The sequence below is a fragment of the Ornithorhynchus anatinus genome, chromosome 1, assembly GCF_004115215.2.
Source record: "Ornithorhynchus anatinus isolate Pmale09 chromosome 1, mOrnAna1.pri.v4, whole genome shotgun sequence".
NCBI classification, from domain to species: Eukaryota; Metazoa; Chordata; class Mammalia; order Monotremata; family Ornithorhynchidae; genus Ornithorhynchus; species Ornithorhynchus anatinus.
Window position 1 is genome coordinate 86,069,251 of NC_041728.1, and position 22,727 is coordinate 86,091,977.

At 49.0% G+C, this 22,727-nt stretch overlaps 1 protein-coding gene across 1 annotated transcript in view; it reads right to left on the minus strand.

Moving 5' to 3' along the window:
• Window positions 1-14,405, minus strand: part of NOL10 (nucleolar protein 10) — a 101,000-nt gene extending 86,595 nt beyond the window's left edge. The window contains exons 1-6 of the mRNA XM_029073524.2: window positions 14,301-14,405; window positions 8,330-8,375; window positions 5,741-5,839; window positions 3,777-3,854; window positions 1,203-1,240; window positions 787-923 (exon numbers count right to left, since the gene is read on the minus strand). Coding sequence (XP_028929357.1) covers window positions 787-923; window positions 1,203-1,240; window positions 3,777-3,854; window positions 5,741-5,839; window positions 8,330-8,375; window positions 14,301-14,366 — 464 coding nt within the window. The 5' untranslated portion in view covers window positions 14,367-14,405. The remainder of the gene's footprint in view (window positions 1-786; window positions 924-1,202; window positions 1,241-3,776; window positions 3,855-5,740; window positions 5,840-8,329; window positions 8,376-14,300) is intronic.
• Window positions 14,406-22,727: the final 8,322 nt, after the last annotated feature.

Consider the following 22,727-nt stretch of genomic DNA (forward strand, 5'->3'; position numbering starts at 1 on the left):
GGAGTAGATACAGGGGAATGAGGTTGTCCCACGTGAGACTCACAGTCTTTATCCCCATTTTACAGATGAGGAAACTGAGGCACAGAGAAGTGACGTGACTTGCCCACAGTCACAGAGCTGACAAGGGGCAGAGCCGGCATTCGAACCCATGACCTCTGACTCCCAAGCCCGGGCTCTTTCCACTGAGCCACGCTGCTTCTCTTAAAGTTTTGATATTGTTTTGTTGTCTGTCTCCCCCTTCTAGACTGTGAGGGATTGTCTCTACCTGTTGCTGAATTGAACTTTCCAAGAGCTTAGTACAGTGCTCTGCACAAAGTGAGCGCTCAGTAAATACGATTCGATGAATGAATGAATATCATTCCTGAGACAGACCTATCTGCCCCTCTGAAAAGCTTGTGCCAGTCCGACCTCAACCACCTCCCGACGGAACTGGTTTATTAATAATGATAATAGTGGTACTTGTTAAGCATTTACTATGTGCCAAGCACTGAGGTAAATACAAGGTAATCAGGTTACCCCACGTGGGGCTCACGGTCTTAACCCCCATTTTACGGAGGAGGGATCAGGCACAGAGAAGTGAAGTGACTTGCCCAACGTCACACAGCAAACAAGTGGCGGAGCCGGGATTAGAACCCAGGTCCTGACTCCCAAGCTCATGCTCTTGCTGCTGCCCTGCATTTTCAACATGAACGACAGTAACTAATGAACTGTCAGTGACACTGGAGCAGATTCAACCAGTCTTCAGGAAAATATACGAAAAGAGCATGACACTTCCAGGTAATTTACCTTGCGCCAACGAAGTACAGGTCACAGGATGGATAGTGATAAGAGAAGTCTCTCCCAAACTTCGGTATCCTGGTTTTATAATAGTAACCTCCTTGTGAGTGAAATTCAATGTATCTATCATTGTGTAAGAAAACCACCTGGAACGGTAAAGCGGAGACTTGGTTTCGGTAGATTCACAGAAGAAGGCTTAATCAGTGAGGATTAACAAAGTCTGCGATACACAAGTATTTTATAATTGTCTTTTTTTTCCATAAATAACGCACCCCACAAGTCATCAAATTGCGTTCTGGTGCATGGGTAAGGCACCCACCCAAAATAATACAAAATGACCAAAGAGAAAGCACCAATTTCATAAAAAAATTAAATCTTTCTCTATTCAAATCACAAACTATTGGATTTATAACAATTCACCATACCTTTGAGTAGTCGTCAGATAAGATTTCAAACGTGACCACTGAAAAGAAAATTTATGGAAAATTGAAAATGTTATTCACAAAATATTCTCAGTTAATGAACTAAACGCATTAAATGCAGTGCTTAAACACATATTCATTCAAGGGTATTTACTGAGCGCTTACTATGTGCAGAGCACTGTACTAAGCGCTTGGAATGTACAAATCGGTAAGAGAGAGAGACAGTCCCTGCCATCTGCAAACAAGTACTAAAAAACTCCGGTATTCCTGAAAATGTATGTGCCGAGACCACGGGCCATACATTTTTTCCCCGATGGAGCAATTCCCAAGAAAACCGTATTTCAGATCTGCTCCTGTTCCACCAAATGTAAATTTTGAGAAAGGGGTTGATCAACTGGCTTCTTCAAAAATGACAGCCAAAAACCCACAAAGATTTCTACATTGAAAAAGAGTCTGAGACACACACTGGTCCTGCTCGCGTTTCCCTGGGGCACTGGAGCCAATTAAATGAGCTAATTCATAAAATGCCGGTTTTCCCTTTGTAATTTCTCCTGACGGCTCCTCGGGACAATGGGGCTTTTTAAACTTTTAACTGGACATTTATGAATGCACAATAATTAACTTTGTACCTACAAAAGAATAATGGTGAGTTTTCCAGCTATGAATGACTGACAAAAATTCCTTTGGCTATAGATGTTTCAACTAGTCCTCCCAAAGATTATGCAAACACACAAAGGAAATATTACAATCTCTACAGGTTCACAAAATAACGCACTTCAAATATGGATCAAATTCAAACTTTAAAAACTTAGTAGCCGAAGCGAAAGGCTCCGCCAACCCTGAGAACATAGTGAATTCGGATAAAGCGCGTCAAGTGATTACCCATTAGCACGATTTGCTTTCGTTCGAGTTCACGTTCCCCCGTTGCTCTTCAAAGGGGAGGGGCGGAAGACAGAACAGATGGCTAAAATATGTTCTCTACTGAGGCATGTTCCCTTTCTCATCTCCCCTGCCAGGCAATGGGCCAATTAGGACCAAAGCACACCAAAAAAACCCTTCTCATCCTTTCTTCTCCGTGACATTTCAATTTCTGGGAGGCTCTTCGGCTACACCACCCTGAACGTGCCCAATCTCGGAATCGAAGCAGGGTCGAGCCTGATTAGTACTTGGAGGGGAGAACACCTGGGAATACCAGGTGCCGTAGGCTTCTTTAAACGGAAGCTCCTCTCTAGACTCCTGGTGAGCAGGGAACGTGTCCACCAACTCTGTGAAACTGTACTTTCCCCCAAACGCTTAGTACAGTGCTCTGCACACAGTAAGGGCTCAATAAATACCACTGACTTATTGACCATGGAACAGATGAATGACTAGGGGCATTTTGTATTGATTTATTTGGGGATATTGATAATCAAGGTCCCTAGAAATCGAGACTGCTTCAACCGACTTCCTTTCAAAATTAGGACCCTGGCTTCCAACCTCAGTTTCCAAACCCAGGCAGGTAGATATTCTGCCTTTCTCCCAAACTTGGAAGCTCAATGTCTGGGGAATTTTAGAAAGCTATCTTCTGCCCACTCACTGTTTCCCTGTTGGGGGAAGCAGGACGTAGAGAGTCGGGGGGAGATCTCCACACATTTTTCCTCTCCAAGACAGAAGCCCCACATCCGGACTCCCATTTCCGCTCTTTATCCCAAAGGAGAGTCACCTCTCCATGGGTAGTGGAAGAGAGCAGTATGAGAGGCAGAACACTCACACCACTGTCACTATCCACTTCTCTGTGCCTCAGTTCCCTCATCTGTAAAATGGGGATTGAGACTGTAAGCCCCACGTGGGACGGGGGCTGTGTCCAACCTGATTTGTCTGTATCTACCTCTGGGCTTAGTACAGTGCCTGGCACGTGGTAAGCGCATTTTAAACACCATAATTATTATTATCATCCGCAAAATGAGGATTAAGACTGTGAGCCCTAGGTGGAACAGGGATTGTGTCCAAACTGGTTATCTTGTATCTACTCAAGCGCTTAGTACAGTGCCTGGAACATAGTAAACACTTAACAGGTACTATTTAAAAGGAAAAAAAAGGGGGGAGGGGGAAGCTCCAGTTTGCCCCGGGCGATGCCCGGGGCTGAGGGCTCTTCCCTCCGACGACCCAGCAACTTCGTGCCCCACTGGAAGCCCCGTGAGCTGGATCGCTTGGCTGAGATATAAGACTGCATGCGCGGCTTCAAGCTCCGTACAAACGGCCTGGCTCCCCGCTGTCTCTCTACCGGCATCCTGACCCTCAGAGGGCTGGATCACACATAAGCCGAACTCTTCAGAGGTGAGTCCAAAAGGCTAAAGGATTCTGGCCCCAGTCTTTTTTCTTTTAGAAGCCCATCAGAAAGACCCCGTGGGATGTTTAGAGAAGAGTTAGATGTTTCAATTCCGGGAAAATAAAACTGGCTGTAGCTTGCTCTAGCCAAGGGAAAGCTTGTCCCTTTGGAGAAATTCATCCTAAATGAAGCTAGGACCAAGTCTACTGCCTTTGAAAACCTATGTCCAATTTTATTTTTAATTTCTTCAGCTCAACCCCCATACTCACCATCTGAATCCAAGCACCTTTCAAATTTCAATGATAACTGATAGGTGTCATAGCATCGAACACGTGGTTTGTATGTTCCTAGAGTAAATATAAAATCATAGAATGAATAAAGCAAACAACATAAGAAAAATTTAATGGTTAAAATACAACCGCTCGCTAAATCCCAGTGACATATACACACCCCCTCTTTGTTCACTACAAAGAAAACTGTGTGGTTGTTGCTATCATTTCGTGAACCTATGATAAATCAATACGGGTGCAAACTGCATCATTCCACCCACTTGATTTAATAATTGTTAAAACAGCACGACCTAACCTGAAAAATCAAATCTGATTTTTTTAACTCTAACTTCGAAAAATGCATAGTACATAATGAGCCCCTACACACATACTGACCTAAGGGCCAGAAACTCTAGGAAGCAGCATGACCTTTCTAGAAAGAACACAGAGCTGGGAATCAGAAGACCTGGATTCCAATCCCACCCCTGTAGCCGGCCTGCTGTGTGACCTCGGGCAACTCGCTCAACTTCTCCATGTCTCAGTTTCCTCATCTGTAAAATGACCATCTAACGCTGGTTCACTCTCCTATTTAGACTGAGAGTCCATTGAGAGACAGGGTCGTGTCCAACCTGATTATCTTCTATCAAGTACAATGAGTAGTCCTGAAATAGCCTGAGTTTCCCCTTTTCCCTCTGCTCTCTCTCTACCCTCTCTTCACCTCCCCTCAGCTAAACCCCCTTTTCCCCCCCCTTTCCCTCTGCTCCTCCCCCTCTCCCTTCCCCTCAGCTAAGCCCCTTCCCCCCATCCCTCTCCTCCTCCCCCTCTCCCTTCCCCTCCCCTCAGCACTGTGCTCGTCCACTCATTTGTATATATTATTACCCTATTTATTTTGTTAATGAGACGTACATCCCCTTGATTCTATTTACTGCTATTGTTCTTGTCTGTCTGTCTCCCCCGATTAGACTGTAAGCCCGTCAACGGGCAGGGACCGTCTCTATCTGTTGCCGATTTGTACATTCCAAGCGCTTAGTACAGTGCTCTGCACCTAGTAAGCGCTCAATAAATACTATTGAATGAATGAATGCTCAGCAGATAGTAATGATAATAATAATGATGGTACTTGTTAAGCACTTACTATGTGCAAAGCACTGCTCTGAGCGCTGGGGTAGATACAGGGTAATCAGGTTGTCCCACGTGGGGCTCACACTTTTAATCCTCATTTTACAGATGAGGTAACTGAGGCACAGAGAAGTTAACTGACTTACCCAAAGTCACACAGCAGCCAAGTGGCAGAGGTGGGATTAGAACCCACATCCTCTTTCCACTAAGCCACAGTGCTTCATATAGTAAGTGCACCACAAATACTATTATTATTAAATAATAATAATAATAAATCTGGCTGGAGATGATGACAAATTTGAAATTAGTGAGTTTGAGCCTTAGTACTGTAATTCACTAATAATTTAAACACCCAGGCCTCAACGTGAATAATTTTTCTCCATTTTTTTCCACCTGCATTGATCAGATTAGCCAGGAAAATATCTGTGTACTTTCATCTTCTGAATATACTTACACTACTGAATTAAAAGATAGATATTTTAATCTATACCAATAGAGATAAAAACAGAGAGTAACAGAACGAGTGTCAAATAAACTGTTCCTAAATACAAAACACGAGTCACTGGTAAAAGGATAGAAATCTGAAGAATGTAATCATAAAAAACTGATCAGAGAACCTCAATCCACATTACGTAGCTAGAAGGAAATAACCAACCATCGATAAAATGTGCCATTATAGAGGTGAACCTCATTAATCAGGTCACATCTCAGATCAGGGAAAGGTTTAATACAGCCAGTAATAACCAAAATGGCAAGGTAAACTGCTAAGATACTTCGAATGGTAAAGTTTCCCACTTCTTTTAGCATGTAATAATAATAGGTGGTTAAAAGGTTAAGGTCCTCACCAGTTGCCAAAATATACTGTCCATCTTTTGACACCTTAATAGTGGTACTAACTGTAGGCATTTCAAAGTCCTGAATAAGCTCAATTCTTCTTCGAACATCTGCAAAGACATAAAATGGAAAAACAGTGTGAAGAAGCTACAGACCAGAAGATACATTCCCCACAAGGAGAAGGAAAAAAGAGCCCCGCAGGATTGCCAAGCCGATATGATCATATTAGAGAAAGTCCTGATGAACAGACTGGAAAGGTAAACCTTAAAAATTATAAATCAGGTTACACGAAGACAGCTGGCTCTGGTGGAAATAGCTTGGGAGTCTAAAGAACCAAGTTCTAATCCTGGCTCTGCCACTGGCCCGCTAGAAACCCTTGGCCAAGTCAATTAACTACTTAAGGCCTCGGTTTCCCCTTGTATAAAGTGGGGATTAGGCACCGGCTTTCTCTCCTCCTTAGACTGTGTCTGACCAGATTACATCTATCCCAGGGCTTAGCAGAGGGCATGGGTACCTAGTAAAATATTGCTTTTCAGTACTTTTTTAAAAAATGCAAAACACCAGATGGAAAAAAATCTGGAAAGATAAAAAAGTAATTTCTGAAATGTGCCAATAATTGTAGGAGGAAATTTCAGTAGAAATCATTCCTGCACATTGCATGATTTAATACCTTTTGACAGTGCAAAATGCTTTTGTTCACTTGAAAGTAGCTTCTTCAGAATGCGGCTGTCACGTTCAGAGTTTTAAAGATTGGGGTTTTTTTTTTTTTACATGGAAAATGTGTCTGGTTTTGTTCAACAGATCTAGCTACCTTCAAAAAGGTAAAGGAGAATGGAAAAATCTCACCCAATATGAAGGGTTCTTTAAGGACTCCGAAACGCAAGTGAAAATGCACATTTTTGATCATTCCATTTTGTATTCAAACAGGATCCTGATTCTCCGGAAGTCCAGAGGCTGAATTTCATCGGGAGAAAACCCCGATCTGAAGCCCACACCCATGCAGCAAGCAGAAGCTCCCGAGATCGCATGAATCCCCAGAGGGGACTCCTGGTCGCCCACAACCGTCTCCTCTGGCCATGTCACCGCCCTGAGCAGCGGGCACAGCAGAAGCAGCTTACCAGCCGGTCTTCCACGATAAATCTGACACCCACAGAAGTGGGCCGGGCAGAAGAGAGCTGGGGGTCCCCAGAGGAGTAGCACAGGTTCGTGAGTCCTTGGAGCGTGCCAGCGGGCGACACCTCAACCACTGCAGAAGCCTCCCCACTTTCCTCAATGCCTCGGCCTGCCCGGGGGTAGGAGAGGTCAAACAGGGTGCCAGACCCTGCCCAGGTTACTAGGGCGGATCCGTGGGTCCCTGCCCGTCTTGGGACACCACTCAAAGTTGAATTCTAGGTCCCCTGGCACAGATCTGTAAGGACCCTCATCACTCACACGGGGAAATTAGGCACCACCCGACTCAGCACTCTCTCTGCCACTGCCAGGCTGATTTCCTCTGCACTCAGGAAGTGGAGCAGCTTCCTGGAAGTCCCATAACACCACTTCCCTGTTTCCACCATGTTTCCACTTGGTTCCTGGGTGCCCCTAGGCAAGTCGCATGACTTCTCTGAGACTCGGTTTCCTCACTGTAAAATGGGGATGAAATATCTGTTCTCTCTCTCCGCCTTAAGACTGACAGCCCCATGTAGAATTGAGATTGTCTGACCTAAATGTCAGTGCTTAACACACATGGTAAGCATTTAACAAATATTATCGTTATAATTATTATTCAGGGCAAAAAATTAAAATCTTACCAAGTACAATTCATATAGTTCTTTTTGGCGTTCGGAAACGATGCTGTTTACGCACTTAATTACTCACACCACCCTCAGCCCCACGGCACTTTTGTACATATCCGTAATTTATTTATATTAATGAAAATACAACTAACGTGTCTCCCCCTCTAAGCTGTAAACTCCTTGTAGACAAGGATTGCGTCTACCAACTCTGCTGTACTGTACTCTCCCAAGCACTTAACCACAGTGTTCTGCACACAGTAAACGTTCAATTAACACCACTGATTGACTTCATCTCTCGGGAGGTTGTGACCAAATACAGTCCCTTCACCGAGAGGACAGCTGTCCCTTTGTTAGAAAACGCTGCTGATGGTGAGACTGTATTCATCACTGACTGAGAATCCCGAGCACCCGTGAACACGTGTGTGTCCTTGTGATGAAAATTCAGTTGGGCATCCTTTTGGGCCCTTTGCCATTTGGAGTGAGCACTGACTCGTGGTTGAGAGGACATAGGTATGGCCTAGCCTCAGGATGCCGTGTGCTTGGCTTGTTTTTGTAGTAGTGAAGGTCTGGGCTGAGGCATTCACATTCTCTCACTCACTTGGGCTTAGCGGGCAAGCACTGGGAAGGCAGTCGAGAGAGAGAATAGGGGAGGTCTGAGGTCACAGGATATCTCCGACCACAGCAGCTGCGGGAACCACCGTGCTCTGACCAGTGCCTGGTTGAACACGACAGTGTCGACGTTCACAGGAATATCCTATAGGGATAGAAAGGGACTATACAAATAGGGTTATTGCTGTGGCTGAATTATAAAAAAGAATCACTCACCGACATCCTTCTTTTGCAGCGCTCTCTTCTTCCTGTCAGAAAGCCACTGAAAGAAAAGGGGAAAAAAAAAACAGCTAATGGGACCACAGATCCTGCACGGAGTTGGGTTTTTAAAGATGGTCTTACAAGCAACTGCAATTCAGTTTCTGTGATGAACCGCTTCAAGACTCAGAACCGATTTCTTCCCCAGGAGAGAAGGCAGAGTCACCAAGGGTGGGGATGGTGTCCTCTCGTTGCTTAATCCAAGTGTACTGTGGCCCAAGTCTCACGGATGTTCCAGGTCCCTCGTGATTTAGTCAGAACCGGGCCCCAGGCCACCCTGAACTCAGAACCCAGGGTTCCTCCTGCCTATCCCAGGTCGGGGGGGAAAACGCAAAGGGCCGACCGCCAGTCTGACGGGGCTGCTGAAAGGCGGCAGTGACTCGCCAGCTCTGAGCTACCTCCCCCCGCCCTCAATCTGGGGAAAAATTCATCAATCAATAGGTCTATGGTATTTATTAAGCACCTGCTGCATGCCAAGCACTCTACGAGTGCTTGGGAGGAAACGATACAGGAGAGTTCGGAGACACCATCAGATCTCTTCCCACAAGGAGGATACGGTCCAGAGGCGGATACGGACGTTAAAATAAATTTCAGCTAGGGGAAATGGTAGCATCAGAAGCAGCAGAAGGCGTGGGAGTACCTGGGCCAGACTCAGGTCTTGCAAAATGGAATTAAACTGCATATCGATAGCATAAAACGATGCCGGTACATTTGGATTCAGCGAGGGATTTCACATCTTGACTAATCGACAGTGGCTACGGCCAGGACACCTGTGGCCTTCGCAAACCCGGACGTGGCATTTCGATGAGGAGCAGCGTGGCCTACTGGATAGAGAGCAGGCCTGGGAGTCTTTCTGACCTGGGTTTTAATCCCAGCTCTGACGCTTGACTGCTGCGTGACCTTCGGCAAGTCATTTAACTTCTCTGTGCCAGTTACCTCATCTGTAAAATGGGGGTTATTACTACAGGCTCCACGTGGGACCTGTGTCCAATCTGATTAGGCTTTATCTGGTCCAGAGTTTAGTACAGTGTCTGGCAAAAATCTGTGCACATAATTTGGGTACGATTTATGTACATCTGCGATCCATTTGGGGGCACGTACGAAGTTAAACGTGGACACGTCCATCATGCAGGTGACGTAGCCGGCAGAGACCGCTTCCGTGGAGGTGAGGAACCTTGAGGGATAATCCCTTGCCCAGAGTGCCCGTGAAAATGCACCTGGCGCCTTGTCATTTCAGGTGAGCGCCGCTCAGACACCGATGTTAAAACACAGAAAGCTTTCCTGCTCCTGACAGGCCCCGCTCTTGAATCGCCTCCGCAGCAGTGGCGACGGTTTGCACTGAGGCATCCCCAATCTCTTGTCCGGTTCCCCGGGTCCAGTGGGCAACGCCGTGAGAGGCTGGTTGGGAGTTTCCAGTTATAAAAAATGTTAAAGGGTTTTGGGTTGTTTTTTTTTTAAGTCAAAAATGTATCACAGTTACCCTTAGGCCTGTCCTTTGTCGATTTTGCTCTTCTCACAAAAACTGATCCAGTTACCACACATCAGAGGTCAATGGCAGAGAAGAGACAGAAGGTGCTGAGGGAGCACACCACAAGACATGTCTGCTAGGTTATAAACGGCCCGTGGAGAACGTGGTCTGGGCTGATTCAGAAATCCACCTTCTCAGTACCTCGGGAACTACTTTATCTGACCATCAATGGCGTTCAAGTGTTCGGCCATCCTCTGCCCTACCAGACAGCAGCTGGGGTTACTTAAATAGCCGATTCCTCGGACTGTGAGCCCCTTGAGGGCCAGAGACCCTTTCTCATTCATTTCATTCATTCAGTAGTATTTATAGAGCGCTTACTATGCGCAGAGCACTGTACTAAGCGATTCCCCACCATGTACTCTTTCCCCGGGTTTAGTACGGCACTCCGCACACGGTAAAGAACCTAATACGCCGTCAACTTTAAGGCAATCAGCTCTACGCTTTCCACCTACCCCTCGCTCATCTCCCGCTACAGCCCCGCCCAAGCAACTCAGTCTCTGAGACCGGCTCTGCCTGGATCTCACCCGTCTCATCGCCGACCCCTTGGCTCACACCTTCCCCCCCGCTCGGAACTCCCTCCCCACCTCCGTATAAGCCAGACCACCTCTCTCCTCACCTTCAAAGCCACCCTAAAATCACATCTCCTCCAAGAAGCCTTCCCTGACTATCCTCTCATCTCCCCACCTTACCGGCTCTCCCTATTGCATCGCGTAAACTCTGGGATCTGTACCCATTAGACACTTTGGGATCGCCCCCCACGGCACTTCTGTACCATTTCCCCTCCCCGCAATTTTTTAAAAATCTGCCTCCCCCACTGTTCATTCAGTTGTATTTACTGAGCGCTTACTTGTGTGCAGAGCACTGTACTAAGCACTTGGGAGAGTACAATATGAGAAGCAGCAAGGGGTAGTGAACAGAGCAAGGGCCTGGGAGTCAAAAGGTCATAGGTTCTAGTCCCGGCTCTGCCACTTGTCCGCTGCGTGACCTTGGGCAAGTCACTTCACTTCTCTGGTCCTCAGTCCCTCATCTGTAAAATGGGGATTGAGACTATGAGCCCCACGTGGGACAGGGACTACATCCAACCCGATTTGTTTTTATCCACCCCAGTGCTTAGTATAGTGCCTGGCACATAGTAAGAGCTTAACAAATACCATCATCATCATGTAACTCCTTGAGGGCAAGGGTTGTGACGATCAACTCTACAGTACTGTACTCTCCCAAGTGCTTAGCACAGTGCTGTGCATAATAACAACTGTGGTATTTGTTAAGGACTTACTGTGTGCCAGGCACTGTCCTAAGCACCGGGGCGGACAGAAGCAAATCGGGTTGGACGCGATCCCCGTCCCACGTGGGGCTCACCGTCTCAATCCCCATTTTACAGATGAGATAACTGAGGCTCAGAGAAGTGCAGTGACTTACCCAAAGTCTCACAGCAGAAAACTGGCAGAGCCTGAATTAGAACCCATAAGCTTTTAATAATAACGATAGTATTTGTTAAGCACTTACTATGTGCCACTGTTCTAGGCACTGGAGTAGATACAGGATAATCAGGTTGTCCCACTTGGGGCTCACGGTCTTAACGCCCTTTTTACAGACGAGGTAACTGAGGCACGGAGAAGTTAAGTGGCTTGCCCAAGGTCACACAGCAGACGAGTGGCAGAGCCGGGATTAGAACCCACGAACTTCTGACTCCCAGGCCCCGGCTCTTTCCGCTACGCCATGTGCCTCACCATCATCAGTGGTACTTATTGGGCACTTACTATGTGCAGGGCACTGTACTAAGCACTTGGGAGACTACAATACAACAGAGTCGGCAGAGACAATCCCTGCCTACAACGAGCTTTCAAGGCTCAATTCATTCAATGGTATTTATTGAGCACTTACTGTGGGCAGAGCACTGTACTAAGCGCTTGGAAAGTACAATTCAGTAACAAATTGGGAAATCCCTACCCAACAAAGGGCTCACATATTAAAAACTCGATAGATACCGCTAATAGATTTGGGGCTGGGGGGTGTCAAGCATTGCTTTGGTTTAATTCTCCCGGAGGAAGAGGAGGAAGAGGAGGAAGAGGAGGAAGAGGGGAAGGAAGGGGGGAAAGAGATATAGCTCAGTGGCAGAGCACACCCTTTACATGTACAGGGTCCCAGGTTCGATCCCTGGCATTTCCATTCATGAGAAGCAGCGTGGCTTAGTGGAAAGAGCCCGGGCTTAGGAGTCAGAGGTCGTGGGTTCTAATTCCGAGCTCCCCCACTCGTCAGCTGTGTGACTTTGGGGAAGTCGCTTCACTTCTCTGTGCCTCATTGACCTCATCTGTCAAATGGGGATGAAGACTGTGAGCCCTACGTGGGACAATCTGATGACCTTGTATCTCCCCCAGTGCTCAGAACTGTGCTTGGCAAATAGTAAGAGCTTAACAAATACCGGCATTATTAAAAGGAAGAGGGGAAGGAGGAGGAGGAAGAAAAGGGGGAAGAGGGGAAGCAAGAGGAGGAAAAGCAGGGAGAAGAGGGAGAAGGGGAAGCAAAGGAGGAGGGAGAGGGGAAGGAGAAGGAAAGGTGGGGGAGGGAGAGGAGGAGGAAAAGGTGGAGGGAAAGGAGGAGGGATAGGGGAAGGAGGAAAAGAAGCAGGAAGAGGGGAAGGAAAAGGAGGAAGGAGAGGGGAAGGAAAAGGAGGAAAAGGAGGAGGAAGAGGCTCTGCCATTCATCAGCTGTGTGACTTTGGGCAAGTCACTTAACTTCTCTGGGCCTCAGTTCCCTCTTCTGGAAAATGGGGATTAAGACTGTGAGCCCCACGTGGGACAACCTGATCACCTTGTAGTCCCCCAGCGCTTAGAACAGTGCTTTGCACATAGTAAGCGCTTAACAAATACCATCATTATTTATTCATCTGTAAAAGGGCGATGAAGACTGTGAGCCTCGTGTGGGACAACCTCATTTCCCTGTATCTCCCCCAGCGCTCAGAACAGTGCTCTGCACAGAGTAAGCGCTTAACAAAAACCAATATTATTATTACAAGGAAAAGCAGCGTGGCTCAGTGGAATGAGCCCGGGCTTGGGAATCAGAGGTCATGGGTTTGAATCCCGGCTCCGAAGAGAAGCAGCGTGACTCAGTGGAAAGAGCCTGGGCTTGGGAGTCAGAGGTCATGGGTTCGAATCCCAGCCCTGCCACTTGTCAGCTGTGTGACTGTGGGCAAGTCACTTCACTTCTCTGTGCCTCAGTTCCCTCATCTGTAAAATGGGGGTGAAGATTGTGAGCCTCACGTGGGACAACCTGATGCCCCTGTATCTCCCCCAGCGCTTAGCACAGTGCTCTGCACATAGTAATCGCTTAACAAATACCAACATTATTATTTGTCTGCTGTGTCACCTTGGGCAAGTCACTTCACTTCTCTGGGCCTCAGTGACCTCATCTGTGAAAATGGGGATTTAAAAACTGTGAGCCCCACGTGGGCCAACCTGATGCCCCTGTATCTCCCCCGGCGCTGAGAACAGCGCTCTGCACATAGTAAGCGCTTAACAAATACCACCAATATCATTATTAAAATGGGGATTAACTGTGAGCCCCACGTGGGCCAACCTGATGCCTCTGGATCTCCCCCAGCACTTAGAACAGCGCTCTGCACACAGTAAGCGCTTAACAAATACCAACATTATTATCTTCTCTGGGCCTCAGTGGCCTCATCTGTCAAATGGGGATGAAGACGGTGAGCCCCACGTGGGCCAACCCGATGCCCCTGGATCTCCCCCGGCGCTTAGCACAGCGCTCTGCACACAGTAAGCGCTTAACAAATACCAACATTATTATTATGATTAAAATGGGGGATGAAGACGGTGAGCCCCACGTGGACCCACCTGATGCCCCTGTCTCTCCCCCGGCGCTTAGCACAGCGCTCTGCACACAGTAAGCGCTTATCAAATACCAACATTATTATTTTCTCTGGGCCTCAGTGGCCTCATCTGTCAAATGGGGGATGAAGCCTGGGAGCCCCACGTGGGCCCACCTGATGCCCCTGGATCTCCCCCAGCGCTTAGCACAGGGCTCTGCACCTAGCAAGCGCTTAACACATCCCAAAGGAGAAGCAGCGTGGCTCCGTGGAAAGAGCCCGGGCTTTTGGAGTCAGGGCTCATGAGTTCGAATCCCAGCTCGGCCACTTGTCGGCTGGGTGACTGTGGGCAGGTCACTTCCCTTCCTCTGGGCCTCAGTTCCCTCATCTGTCAAATGGGGATGAAGACGGTGAGCCCCACGTGGGACACAACCCGATGCCCCTGCGTCTCCCCCCCAGCGCTTAGAACAGGGCTCGGCACCTAGTAAGCGCTGAACAAATACCAACATTATTATTATTAACGTTATTCTTATGAGGAAATGGAGAAGGGAGGAGGGGGGGGGTGGGGAGGCACTGACCTCGGGCAGGGATTTCCCGCAGCTGAGGCTGTAGATCTTCACCTGGTTGAGGCTGGACACCTGCATGGCGCCGCACGCGGGACCGCACGCGGAACCGCGCGCGCGCGCGCCCCCGCCCTCCCTCCACGCCGCCGCGCGCCGGAGGCGGAAGTGACGTCCACGGCCCCGCCCCCCGGGGGAGGAGGGAGAGGGAGGGGGGAGAGGGAGGGGGGAGAGGGAGGGGGGAGAGGGAGGGGGGAGAGGGAGGGGGGAGCCCGGAGCCCGAGCCCGGCCCGGCCACTGGGGGCGCTGCGGGCCCCTCCCCCCCCCCCCGCCCCGCCCGGGCCAGCGGCGGCCTCCTCTTGCTCAGGGGCGGCCTAGTCATTCATTCATTCATTCATTCAATAGTATTTATTGAGCGCTTACTATGTGCAGAGCACTGTACTAAGCGCTTGGGATGAACAAGTGGGCAACAGATAGAGACAGTCCCTGCCGTTTGACGGGCTTACAGTCTAATCGGGGGAGACGGACAGACAAGAACAATGGCACTAAACAGCGTCGAGGGGAAGAACATCTCGTAAAAACAATGGCAACTAAATAGAATCAAGTCGTAATCAGCCCCAGCAGCCTCATAATGTTGGCATCTGTTCAGCGCTCACTCTGGGCCCAGCGCTGTGCTAAGCGCCGGGGGGAGATTAATAATAATACTGTTGGCATTTGGTGAGCGCTCACTCTGGGCCCAGCGCTGTGCTAAGCGCCGGGGGAAGATTAATAATAATACTGTTGGCATTTGGTGAGCGCTCACTATGGGCCCAGCGCTGTGCTAAGCGCCGGGGGAGATTAATAATAATACTGTTGGCATTTGGTAAGCGCTCACTATGGGCCCAGCGCTGTGCTAAGCGCCGGGGGAGATAATAATAATAATACTGTTGGCATTTGGTAAGCGCTCACTAATAATAATAATAATGTTGGTATTTGTTAAGCGCTTACTATGTGCAGAGCACTGTTCTAAGCACTGGGGTAGACACAAGGGAAACACAGTCTTAATCCCCATTTTACAGATGAGGTAACTGAGGCACAGAGAAGTGAAGTGACTTGCCCACAGTCACACAGCTGACAAGTAGCAGAGCCGGGATTTGAACCCATGACCTCTGACTCCAAAGCCCGTGCCCTTTCCACTGAGCCACGCATTCAATAGTACACAGCGATGTGCTAAGCGCTGGGGGAGATAATAATAATAATGTTGGTATTTGGTAAGCGCTCACTATGGGTACAGCACTGTGCTAAGCGCCGGGGGAGATAATAATACTGTTGGCATTTGGTAAGCGCTCACTATGGGCACAGCGCTGTGCTAAGCGCTGGGGGAGATAATAGTAATACTGCTGGCATTTGGTAAGCACTCACTATGGGCACAGCGCTGTGCTAAGCGCCGGGGGAGATAATACTGTTGGCATTTGGTAAGCGCTCACTATGGGCCCAGCACTGTGCTAAGCGCTGGGGGAGATAATAATAATACTGTTGGCATTTGGTAAGCACTCACTCTGGGCACAGCGCTGTGCTAAGCGCCGGGGGAGATAATAATACTGTTGGCATTTGGTAAGCGCTCACTATGGGCACAGCGCTGTGCTAAGCGCCGGGGGAGATAATAATAATACTGTTGGCATTTGGTAAGCGCTCACTATGGGCACAGCGCTGTGCTAAGCTCCGGGGGAGATCCAGGGGCAACAGGTGGGCCCACGTGAGGCTCCCAGGCTTCATCCCCCATTTGACAGTTGAGGGAACTGAGGCACGGAGAAGATCATAATGCTGTTGGTGCTTGGTAAGCGCTTACTCTGTGCAGAGCGCTGTGCTAAGCGCTGGGGGAGATCCAGGGGCAACAGGTGGGCCCACGTGAGGCTCCCAGGCTTCATCCCCCATTTGACAGTTGAGGGAACTGAGGCACGGAGAAGATAATAAGGATAATAACACTGTTGGTATTTGTTAAGCGCTCACTATGGGCACAGCACTGTTCTAAGCCCTGGGGGTGATAATAATGATGTTGGTATTTGTAAAGCGCTTACTCTGTGCAGAGCACTGTGCTAAGCGCTGGGGGAGATCCAGGGGCATCAGGTGGGCCCACGTGGGGCTCCCAGTCTTCATCCCCATTTGACAGTTGAGGGAACTGAGGCACAGAGAAGAAAATAAGGATAATAATACTGTCGGTGTTTGTTAAGCGCTCACTATGGGCACAGCACTGTTCTAAGCGCTGGGGGTGATGGTAATGATGTTGGTATTGGTTAAGCGCCTACTGTGTGCAGAGCGCTGTGCAAAGCACCGGGGGAGATCCAGGGGCATCAGGTTGGCCCACGTGAGGCTCCCATTTGACAGTTGAGGGAACTGAGGCACGGAGAAGATAATAATGATAATAATGCTGTTGGTGTTTGTTAAGCGCTTACTCTGTGCAGAGCACTGTGCTAAGCGCTGGGGGAGAGACAGGGGCATCAGGTTGGCCCACGTGAGGCTCCCAGTCTTCATCCCCATTTGACAGTTGAGGGAACTGAGGCACGGAGAAGATAATAATGATAATAATGCTGTTGGTATTTGTTAAGCGCTCACTATGGGCACAGCACTCTGCTAAGCGCTGGGGGAGATAATAATAATACTGTTGGCATTTGGTAAGCGCTTACTCCGTGCAGAGCACTGTGCTAAGCGCTAAGCGCCAGGGGAGATCCAGGGGCATCAGCTTGTCCCATGTGAGGCTCCCAGTCTTCATCCCCATTTGACAGTTGAGGGAACTGAGGCACGGAGAAGATAATAAGGATAATAATGCTGTTGGTGTTTGTTAAGCACTTACTCTGTGCAGAGCACTGTGCTGAGCACCGAGGGGGATACAGGGGAATCAGGTTGGCCCACATGAGGTTCACAGTCTTCATCCCAATTTTACAGTTGAGGGAACTGAGGCACAGAGAAGATAATAATAATAATAATGTTGGTATTTGTTAAGCGCTTACTACGTGCAGAGCGCCGTTCTAAGCGCTGGGGGAGAGACAGAGTCATCAGGTTGGCCCACGTGGGGATTACTTCCCTCGATCCCCATTTTACAGATGAGGGAACTGAGGCACAGAGAAGATAATAATAATGTGGATGGGGGTTCTTGGTAATAATAATACCGTTGGTATTTGTTAAGCACTTACTCTGTGCAGAGCACTGTTCTAAGCGCTGGGGGAGATACAGGGGAACCAGGTTGGCCCACATGGGGCTCACAGTCTCGATCCCCATTTTACAGATGAGGGAACTGAGGCGCAGAGAAGTTATTAATAATAATTCATTCATTCAATAGTATTTATTGAGCACTTACTATGTGCAGAGCACTGGACTAAGCGCTTGGAATGGACAAATCGGAAACAGATAGGGACAGTCCCTGCCCTCTGATGGGCTTACAGTCTAATCGGGGGAGACAGAATAATAATAATAATAATAATAATAATAATGTAGATGGGGGTTCTTCATAATCATGATAATAATGTTGGTATTTGTTAAGCACTTACTATGTGCAGAGCACTGTTCTAAGCACTGGGGGAGATCCAGGGTCATCAGATTGGCCCACGTGGGGCTCCCAGTCTTCATCCCCATTTGACAGATGAGGGAACTGAGGCACAGAGAAGTTAATAATAATAATGTTGGTATCTGTTAAGCTCTTACTGTGTGCAAAGCACTGTTCTAAGCACTGGGGAGATACAAGGTGATCAGGTTGTCCCTCGTGAGGCTCACAGTCTTCATCCCCATTTGACAGATGAGGTAACCAAGGCCCAGAGAAGTGAGGTGACTTGCCCAAAGTCCCAGGGCTGACAGGCAGCGGAGCCAGGATTAGAACCCATGACCTCTGATTCCCAAGCCCGGGCTCTTTCCGCAGAGCCACGCTGCTTCTCTTAACCCCTTCCTAGGTGCCAAGCACCGTCCCGAGCACTGGGGCACACAAAAGGAGGAGCGTGCCTCCGTGGACAGAGCCCAGGCTCGGGAGTCAGTCAGAGGTCATGGCTTCCGACCCCAGCTCCTCCGCTTGTCAGCTGCGTGACCTTGAGCAAGTCACGTCGCTTTTCAGTGCCTCAGTGACCTCATCTGTCAAATGGGGATGAAGACTGTGAGCCCCACGTGGGACCACCCGATTCCCCTGCCTCCACCCCAGCGCTTAGAACAGTGCTCGGCACATAGTAAGCGCTGAACGAATACCAACGTTATTGTTATTATTCTATTTATTTTCTTAATGATGTGTAAATATAATTATATGTACTTATATTGATGCTATTGATGCCTGGCTACTTGTTCTGCTTCGTTGTCCGTCTCCCCTCTTCGAGACTGTGAACCCATTGTTGGGTGGGGATTGTCTCCGTTGCCAAATTGTTCTTTCCGGGCGCTTAGTACAGTGCTCTGCGCATAGTAAGCACTCAGTAAATACGATTGAATGAAGGAATGAATGAATAAGTGCAGAGTACTCAGGAGGGACATGGTCCATGACCCACCCAGTCTTAGTCTCCATTTTTCAGATGAGGTAACTGAAGCACAGAGAAGTGATGTCACTTGCCCAGGGGCACACAGCAGACAAGTTGCAGAGCTGGGATTAGAACCCAGGGCCTTCAGACTTCCAGGCCTGCGCTCTCTCCACTAGATCATACTGTGAAGTGCTTACAGTGTGCCGGGCACTGTACTAAACACTCAGGTAGATGCAAGAGAATCAGTTTAGACACAGTCCCTGCCCCGCAAAGGACTCACAGTCTTTATCCCCCTTTTGCAGATGCAGTAACTGAGGCACAGAGAAGTTTCAAACAATGTCTTGTATTTATTGAGCATGCGGTGTGTGCAGATACTGTACCGAGTGCTTGGGGGAGTACAACAAGTCAGAGTAGGAATGATAATAACGGTATGTGTTAAGCGCTCATTATGCGCTAGGCACTGTATTAAGCACTGGGATATATACAAGCAAATAGGGTGGGACACAGTCCCTGTCCCATGTGGGGCTCACGGTCTCGATCCCCATCAGAGGTCATGGGTTCGAATCCCGACCCTGCCACTTGTCGGCCGTGTGACCCTGGGCAAGTCGCTTCACTTCTCTGGGCCTCAGTTCCCCCATCTGTAAAATGGGGATGAAGACTGCGAGCCTCACGTGGGACAACCTGATTACCCTGCATCTACCCCAGCGCTTAGAACAGTGCTCTGCACATAGTAAGCGCTTAACAAATACCAACATTATTATTATAAGGGAACTGAGGCCCAGAGAAGCAAAGTGACTTGCCCCAAGGTCATACAGCAGTCAGTTGGCAGAGCCGGGACGAGAACCTGTGACCTTCTGACTCCCAAGTCCGGGCTCTATCCTCTACGTGCCATTCTCTGCCCATAGTGAACTTACAGTCTAAGAAGTTAAATGACTTGCCCAAGGTCATACAGAATACATATGGCAGAGCCGGGATTAGAACCCAAGGTCCTCTGACTCCCAGGCCTGTACTCTTTCCACTGGGCCACGCACTTCTCAATACCCAGATTGGGTTAAGATGGCTTGGGGTTGTCGTTTCTTCATTCATTCAGTAGCATTTATTGAGCGCTTACTATGTGCAGAGCACTGTACTAAGCGCTTGGGATGTACAATTCGGCAACAGATAGAGACAATCTCTGTCCAGTGACGGGCTCGCCGTCTAAACGGGGGAGACAGACGGCAAAGCAAAAGAGAACAAAAACAAGACAACATCATCAGGATAAATGCATTCAATTCATTCATTCAGTAAGTATTTATTGAGCGCTTACTATGTGCAGAGCACTGTACTAAGCGCTTGGAATGTATAAATCGGTAACAGATAGAGACAGTCCCTGCCCTTTGACGGGCTGACAGTCTAATCGGGGGAGATGGACGGACAAGAACGATGGCAATAAATAGAATCAAGAAAATGTACACCTCATTATCAAAATAAATAGGGTAATAAATAATATATAGAAATGAGCACAGTACTGAGGGGAGGGGAAAGGGGAAGAGTGGGGGGGGGCGGGGGGGGAGGAGAGGAGGAGCAGAGGGAAAAGGGGAAGCTCAGTCTGGGAAGGCCTCTTGGAGGAGGTGAGCTCTCAGTAGGGCTTTGCAGAGGGGAAGAGAGGTAGTTTGGAAGATCTGAGGAAGGAGGGCACTCCAGGACCAGAGCTAAAATGTGGGCCGCGGTCGACGGCGGGACAGGCGAGGACGAGGCAGAGTGAGGAGGTGAGCGGCAGAGGAGCGGAGCGTACGGGGTGGGCAGTAGAAAGAGAGAAGGGAGGTGAGGTAGGAGGGGGCAAGGTGATGGAGAGCCTTGAAGCCAAGAGTGAGGAGTTTTATTGTTCCGTGCGAAGGTCGATAGGCAACCACTGGAGGTTTTTGAGGAGAGGAGTGACATGCCCAGAGCGTTTCTGTAGGAAGATGATCCGGGCAGAGGAATGAAGAATAGACAGGAGTGGGGAGAGACAGGAAGAAGGGAGATCAGAGAGGAGGTGACACAGTAATCCAGTCGGGATATTATGAGAGCCTGTACCAGTAAGATAGCCGTTTGGGTGGAGAGGAAAGGGTGGATCTTGGCGTCGGTGACGGATCGGATGTGTGGGGTGAATGAGAGAGCCGAGTCAAGGATGAGACTGAGGTTGCGGGCGGGAGAGACGGGAAGGAGGATAGTGCCGTCCACAGTGACGGGAAAGTGGGAGGGAAGTGGGAGGGAAGATAAGGAGCTCAGTTTTAGGCATGTTGAGTTTCAGGTGGCGGGCAGACATCCAGGTGGAGACGTCCTGGAGACAGGAGGAGATACGAGCCTGGAGGGAAGGGGAGAGAACCGGGGAGGAGATGTAGATTTGGGTGCCCTTGGCGAAGAGATGATAGTTGAAGCCGTGTGAGAGAGCGAGTTCACCAAGGGAGTGAGTGTAGATGGAGAACAGAAGAGGGCCAAGAACTGACCCTTGAGGAACTCCAACAGTTAGAGGATGGGGGGGGGGGCGGGCAGGGGGAGGAGGAGCCCGCGAAGGAGACCGAGAATGACCGGCCAGAGGGATAAGAGGAGAACCGGGAGAGGACAGAGTCCGTGAAGCCGAGGTGAGATGAGGTGTGGAGGAGGAGGGGATGGTCGACAGTGTCAAAGGCAGCTGTGAGGTCGAGGCGGATTAGGATAGAGTAGGCGCCGTTGGATTTGGCAAGAATGAGGTCACGGGTGACCTTCGAGAGAGCAGTCTCGGTAGAACGGAGGGGACGGAAGCCAGATTGGAGGGAGTCCAGGAGAGATTTGGAGTTAAGGAATTCAAGGCAGAGAGTGTAGACGACTCCTTCTCGGAGTTTGGAAAGGAAGGGTAGGGGGGAGATGAGGACGATAACCAGAAGGCAAGTGGGGTCGAGAGAGGGTTTTTTAGGATGGGGGAAACATGGGCATGTTTGAAGGCAGAGGGGAAGAAGCCATTGGAGAGTGAGCGGTTAAAGATAGAAGTTAAGGAGGGGAGGAGGGCAGGGGTGATGGTTTTTATAAGGTAATAATAATAATAATCATGTTGGTATTTGTTAAGCGCTTACTATGTGCAGAGCACTGTTCTAAGCGCTGGGGAAGATACAGGGTCATCAGGTTGTCCCATGTGAGGCTCACAGTCTTCATCCCCATTTTACAGATGAGGTAACTGAGGTACAGAGAAGTGAAGTGACTTGCCCACAGTCACACAGCTGACAAGTGGCAGAGCTGGAGTCGAACCCGTGACCTCTGACTCCGAAGCCCAGGCTCTTTCCACTGAGCCACGCTGCTCCTCTAAGGTGAGCGGGAATGGGGTCCGAGGCACAGGTGGAGGGGGTGGCACTTGGGAGGAGGGAGGAGATCTCCTCTGAGGGTACTGCAGGGAAGGATGGGAAAGTAGGGGAGAGGGTTGGAAGCGGGGGCGATGGAGATGGGGGAGGAGTGAGTTTGGGGAGCTCAGACACGATGGTGTGAATTTTCAGCAGAGGCAGAGTATTGGGCTGAATGATCACCGTACGTAAAAATAATAAAAATTCTGGTATTTGTTAAGCACTTACTATGTGCCAAACACTGGGGTATGTCCAGTACAATCGGAGCAGACGCAATCCCTCTCCCACAGGGGAATCTCAGTCTATAGGGGAGCGATAACAGGTAAGGAATCTCCATTTTATAGATAAGGAAACAGGCGCAGAGCAGGGAAGTGATTTGCCCAAGCCCACACAGCAGTCTGCTGATGGAGCCAGGACTATCATTCAATCGATCAGTGGTATTTACTGAGTGCTTTTTACGTGCAGAGCACTGTATTAAGCACTTGGGAGAGTATGATACGACAAAGAGAGCAGGCACGCTCCCTGCCCATAACAACCTTACAGTCTAGGAGGGGGGACAGACATTACTGTAAATAATTTATACTAATTAAAATATATGTACATAGTGCTGTGGGGGCAAATATCAGATTCTCAAAGGTCACAGATCT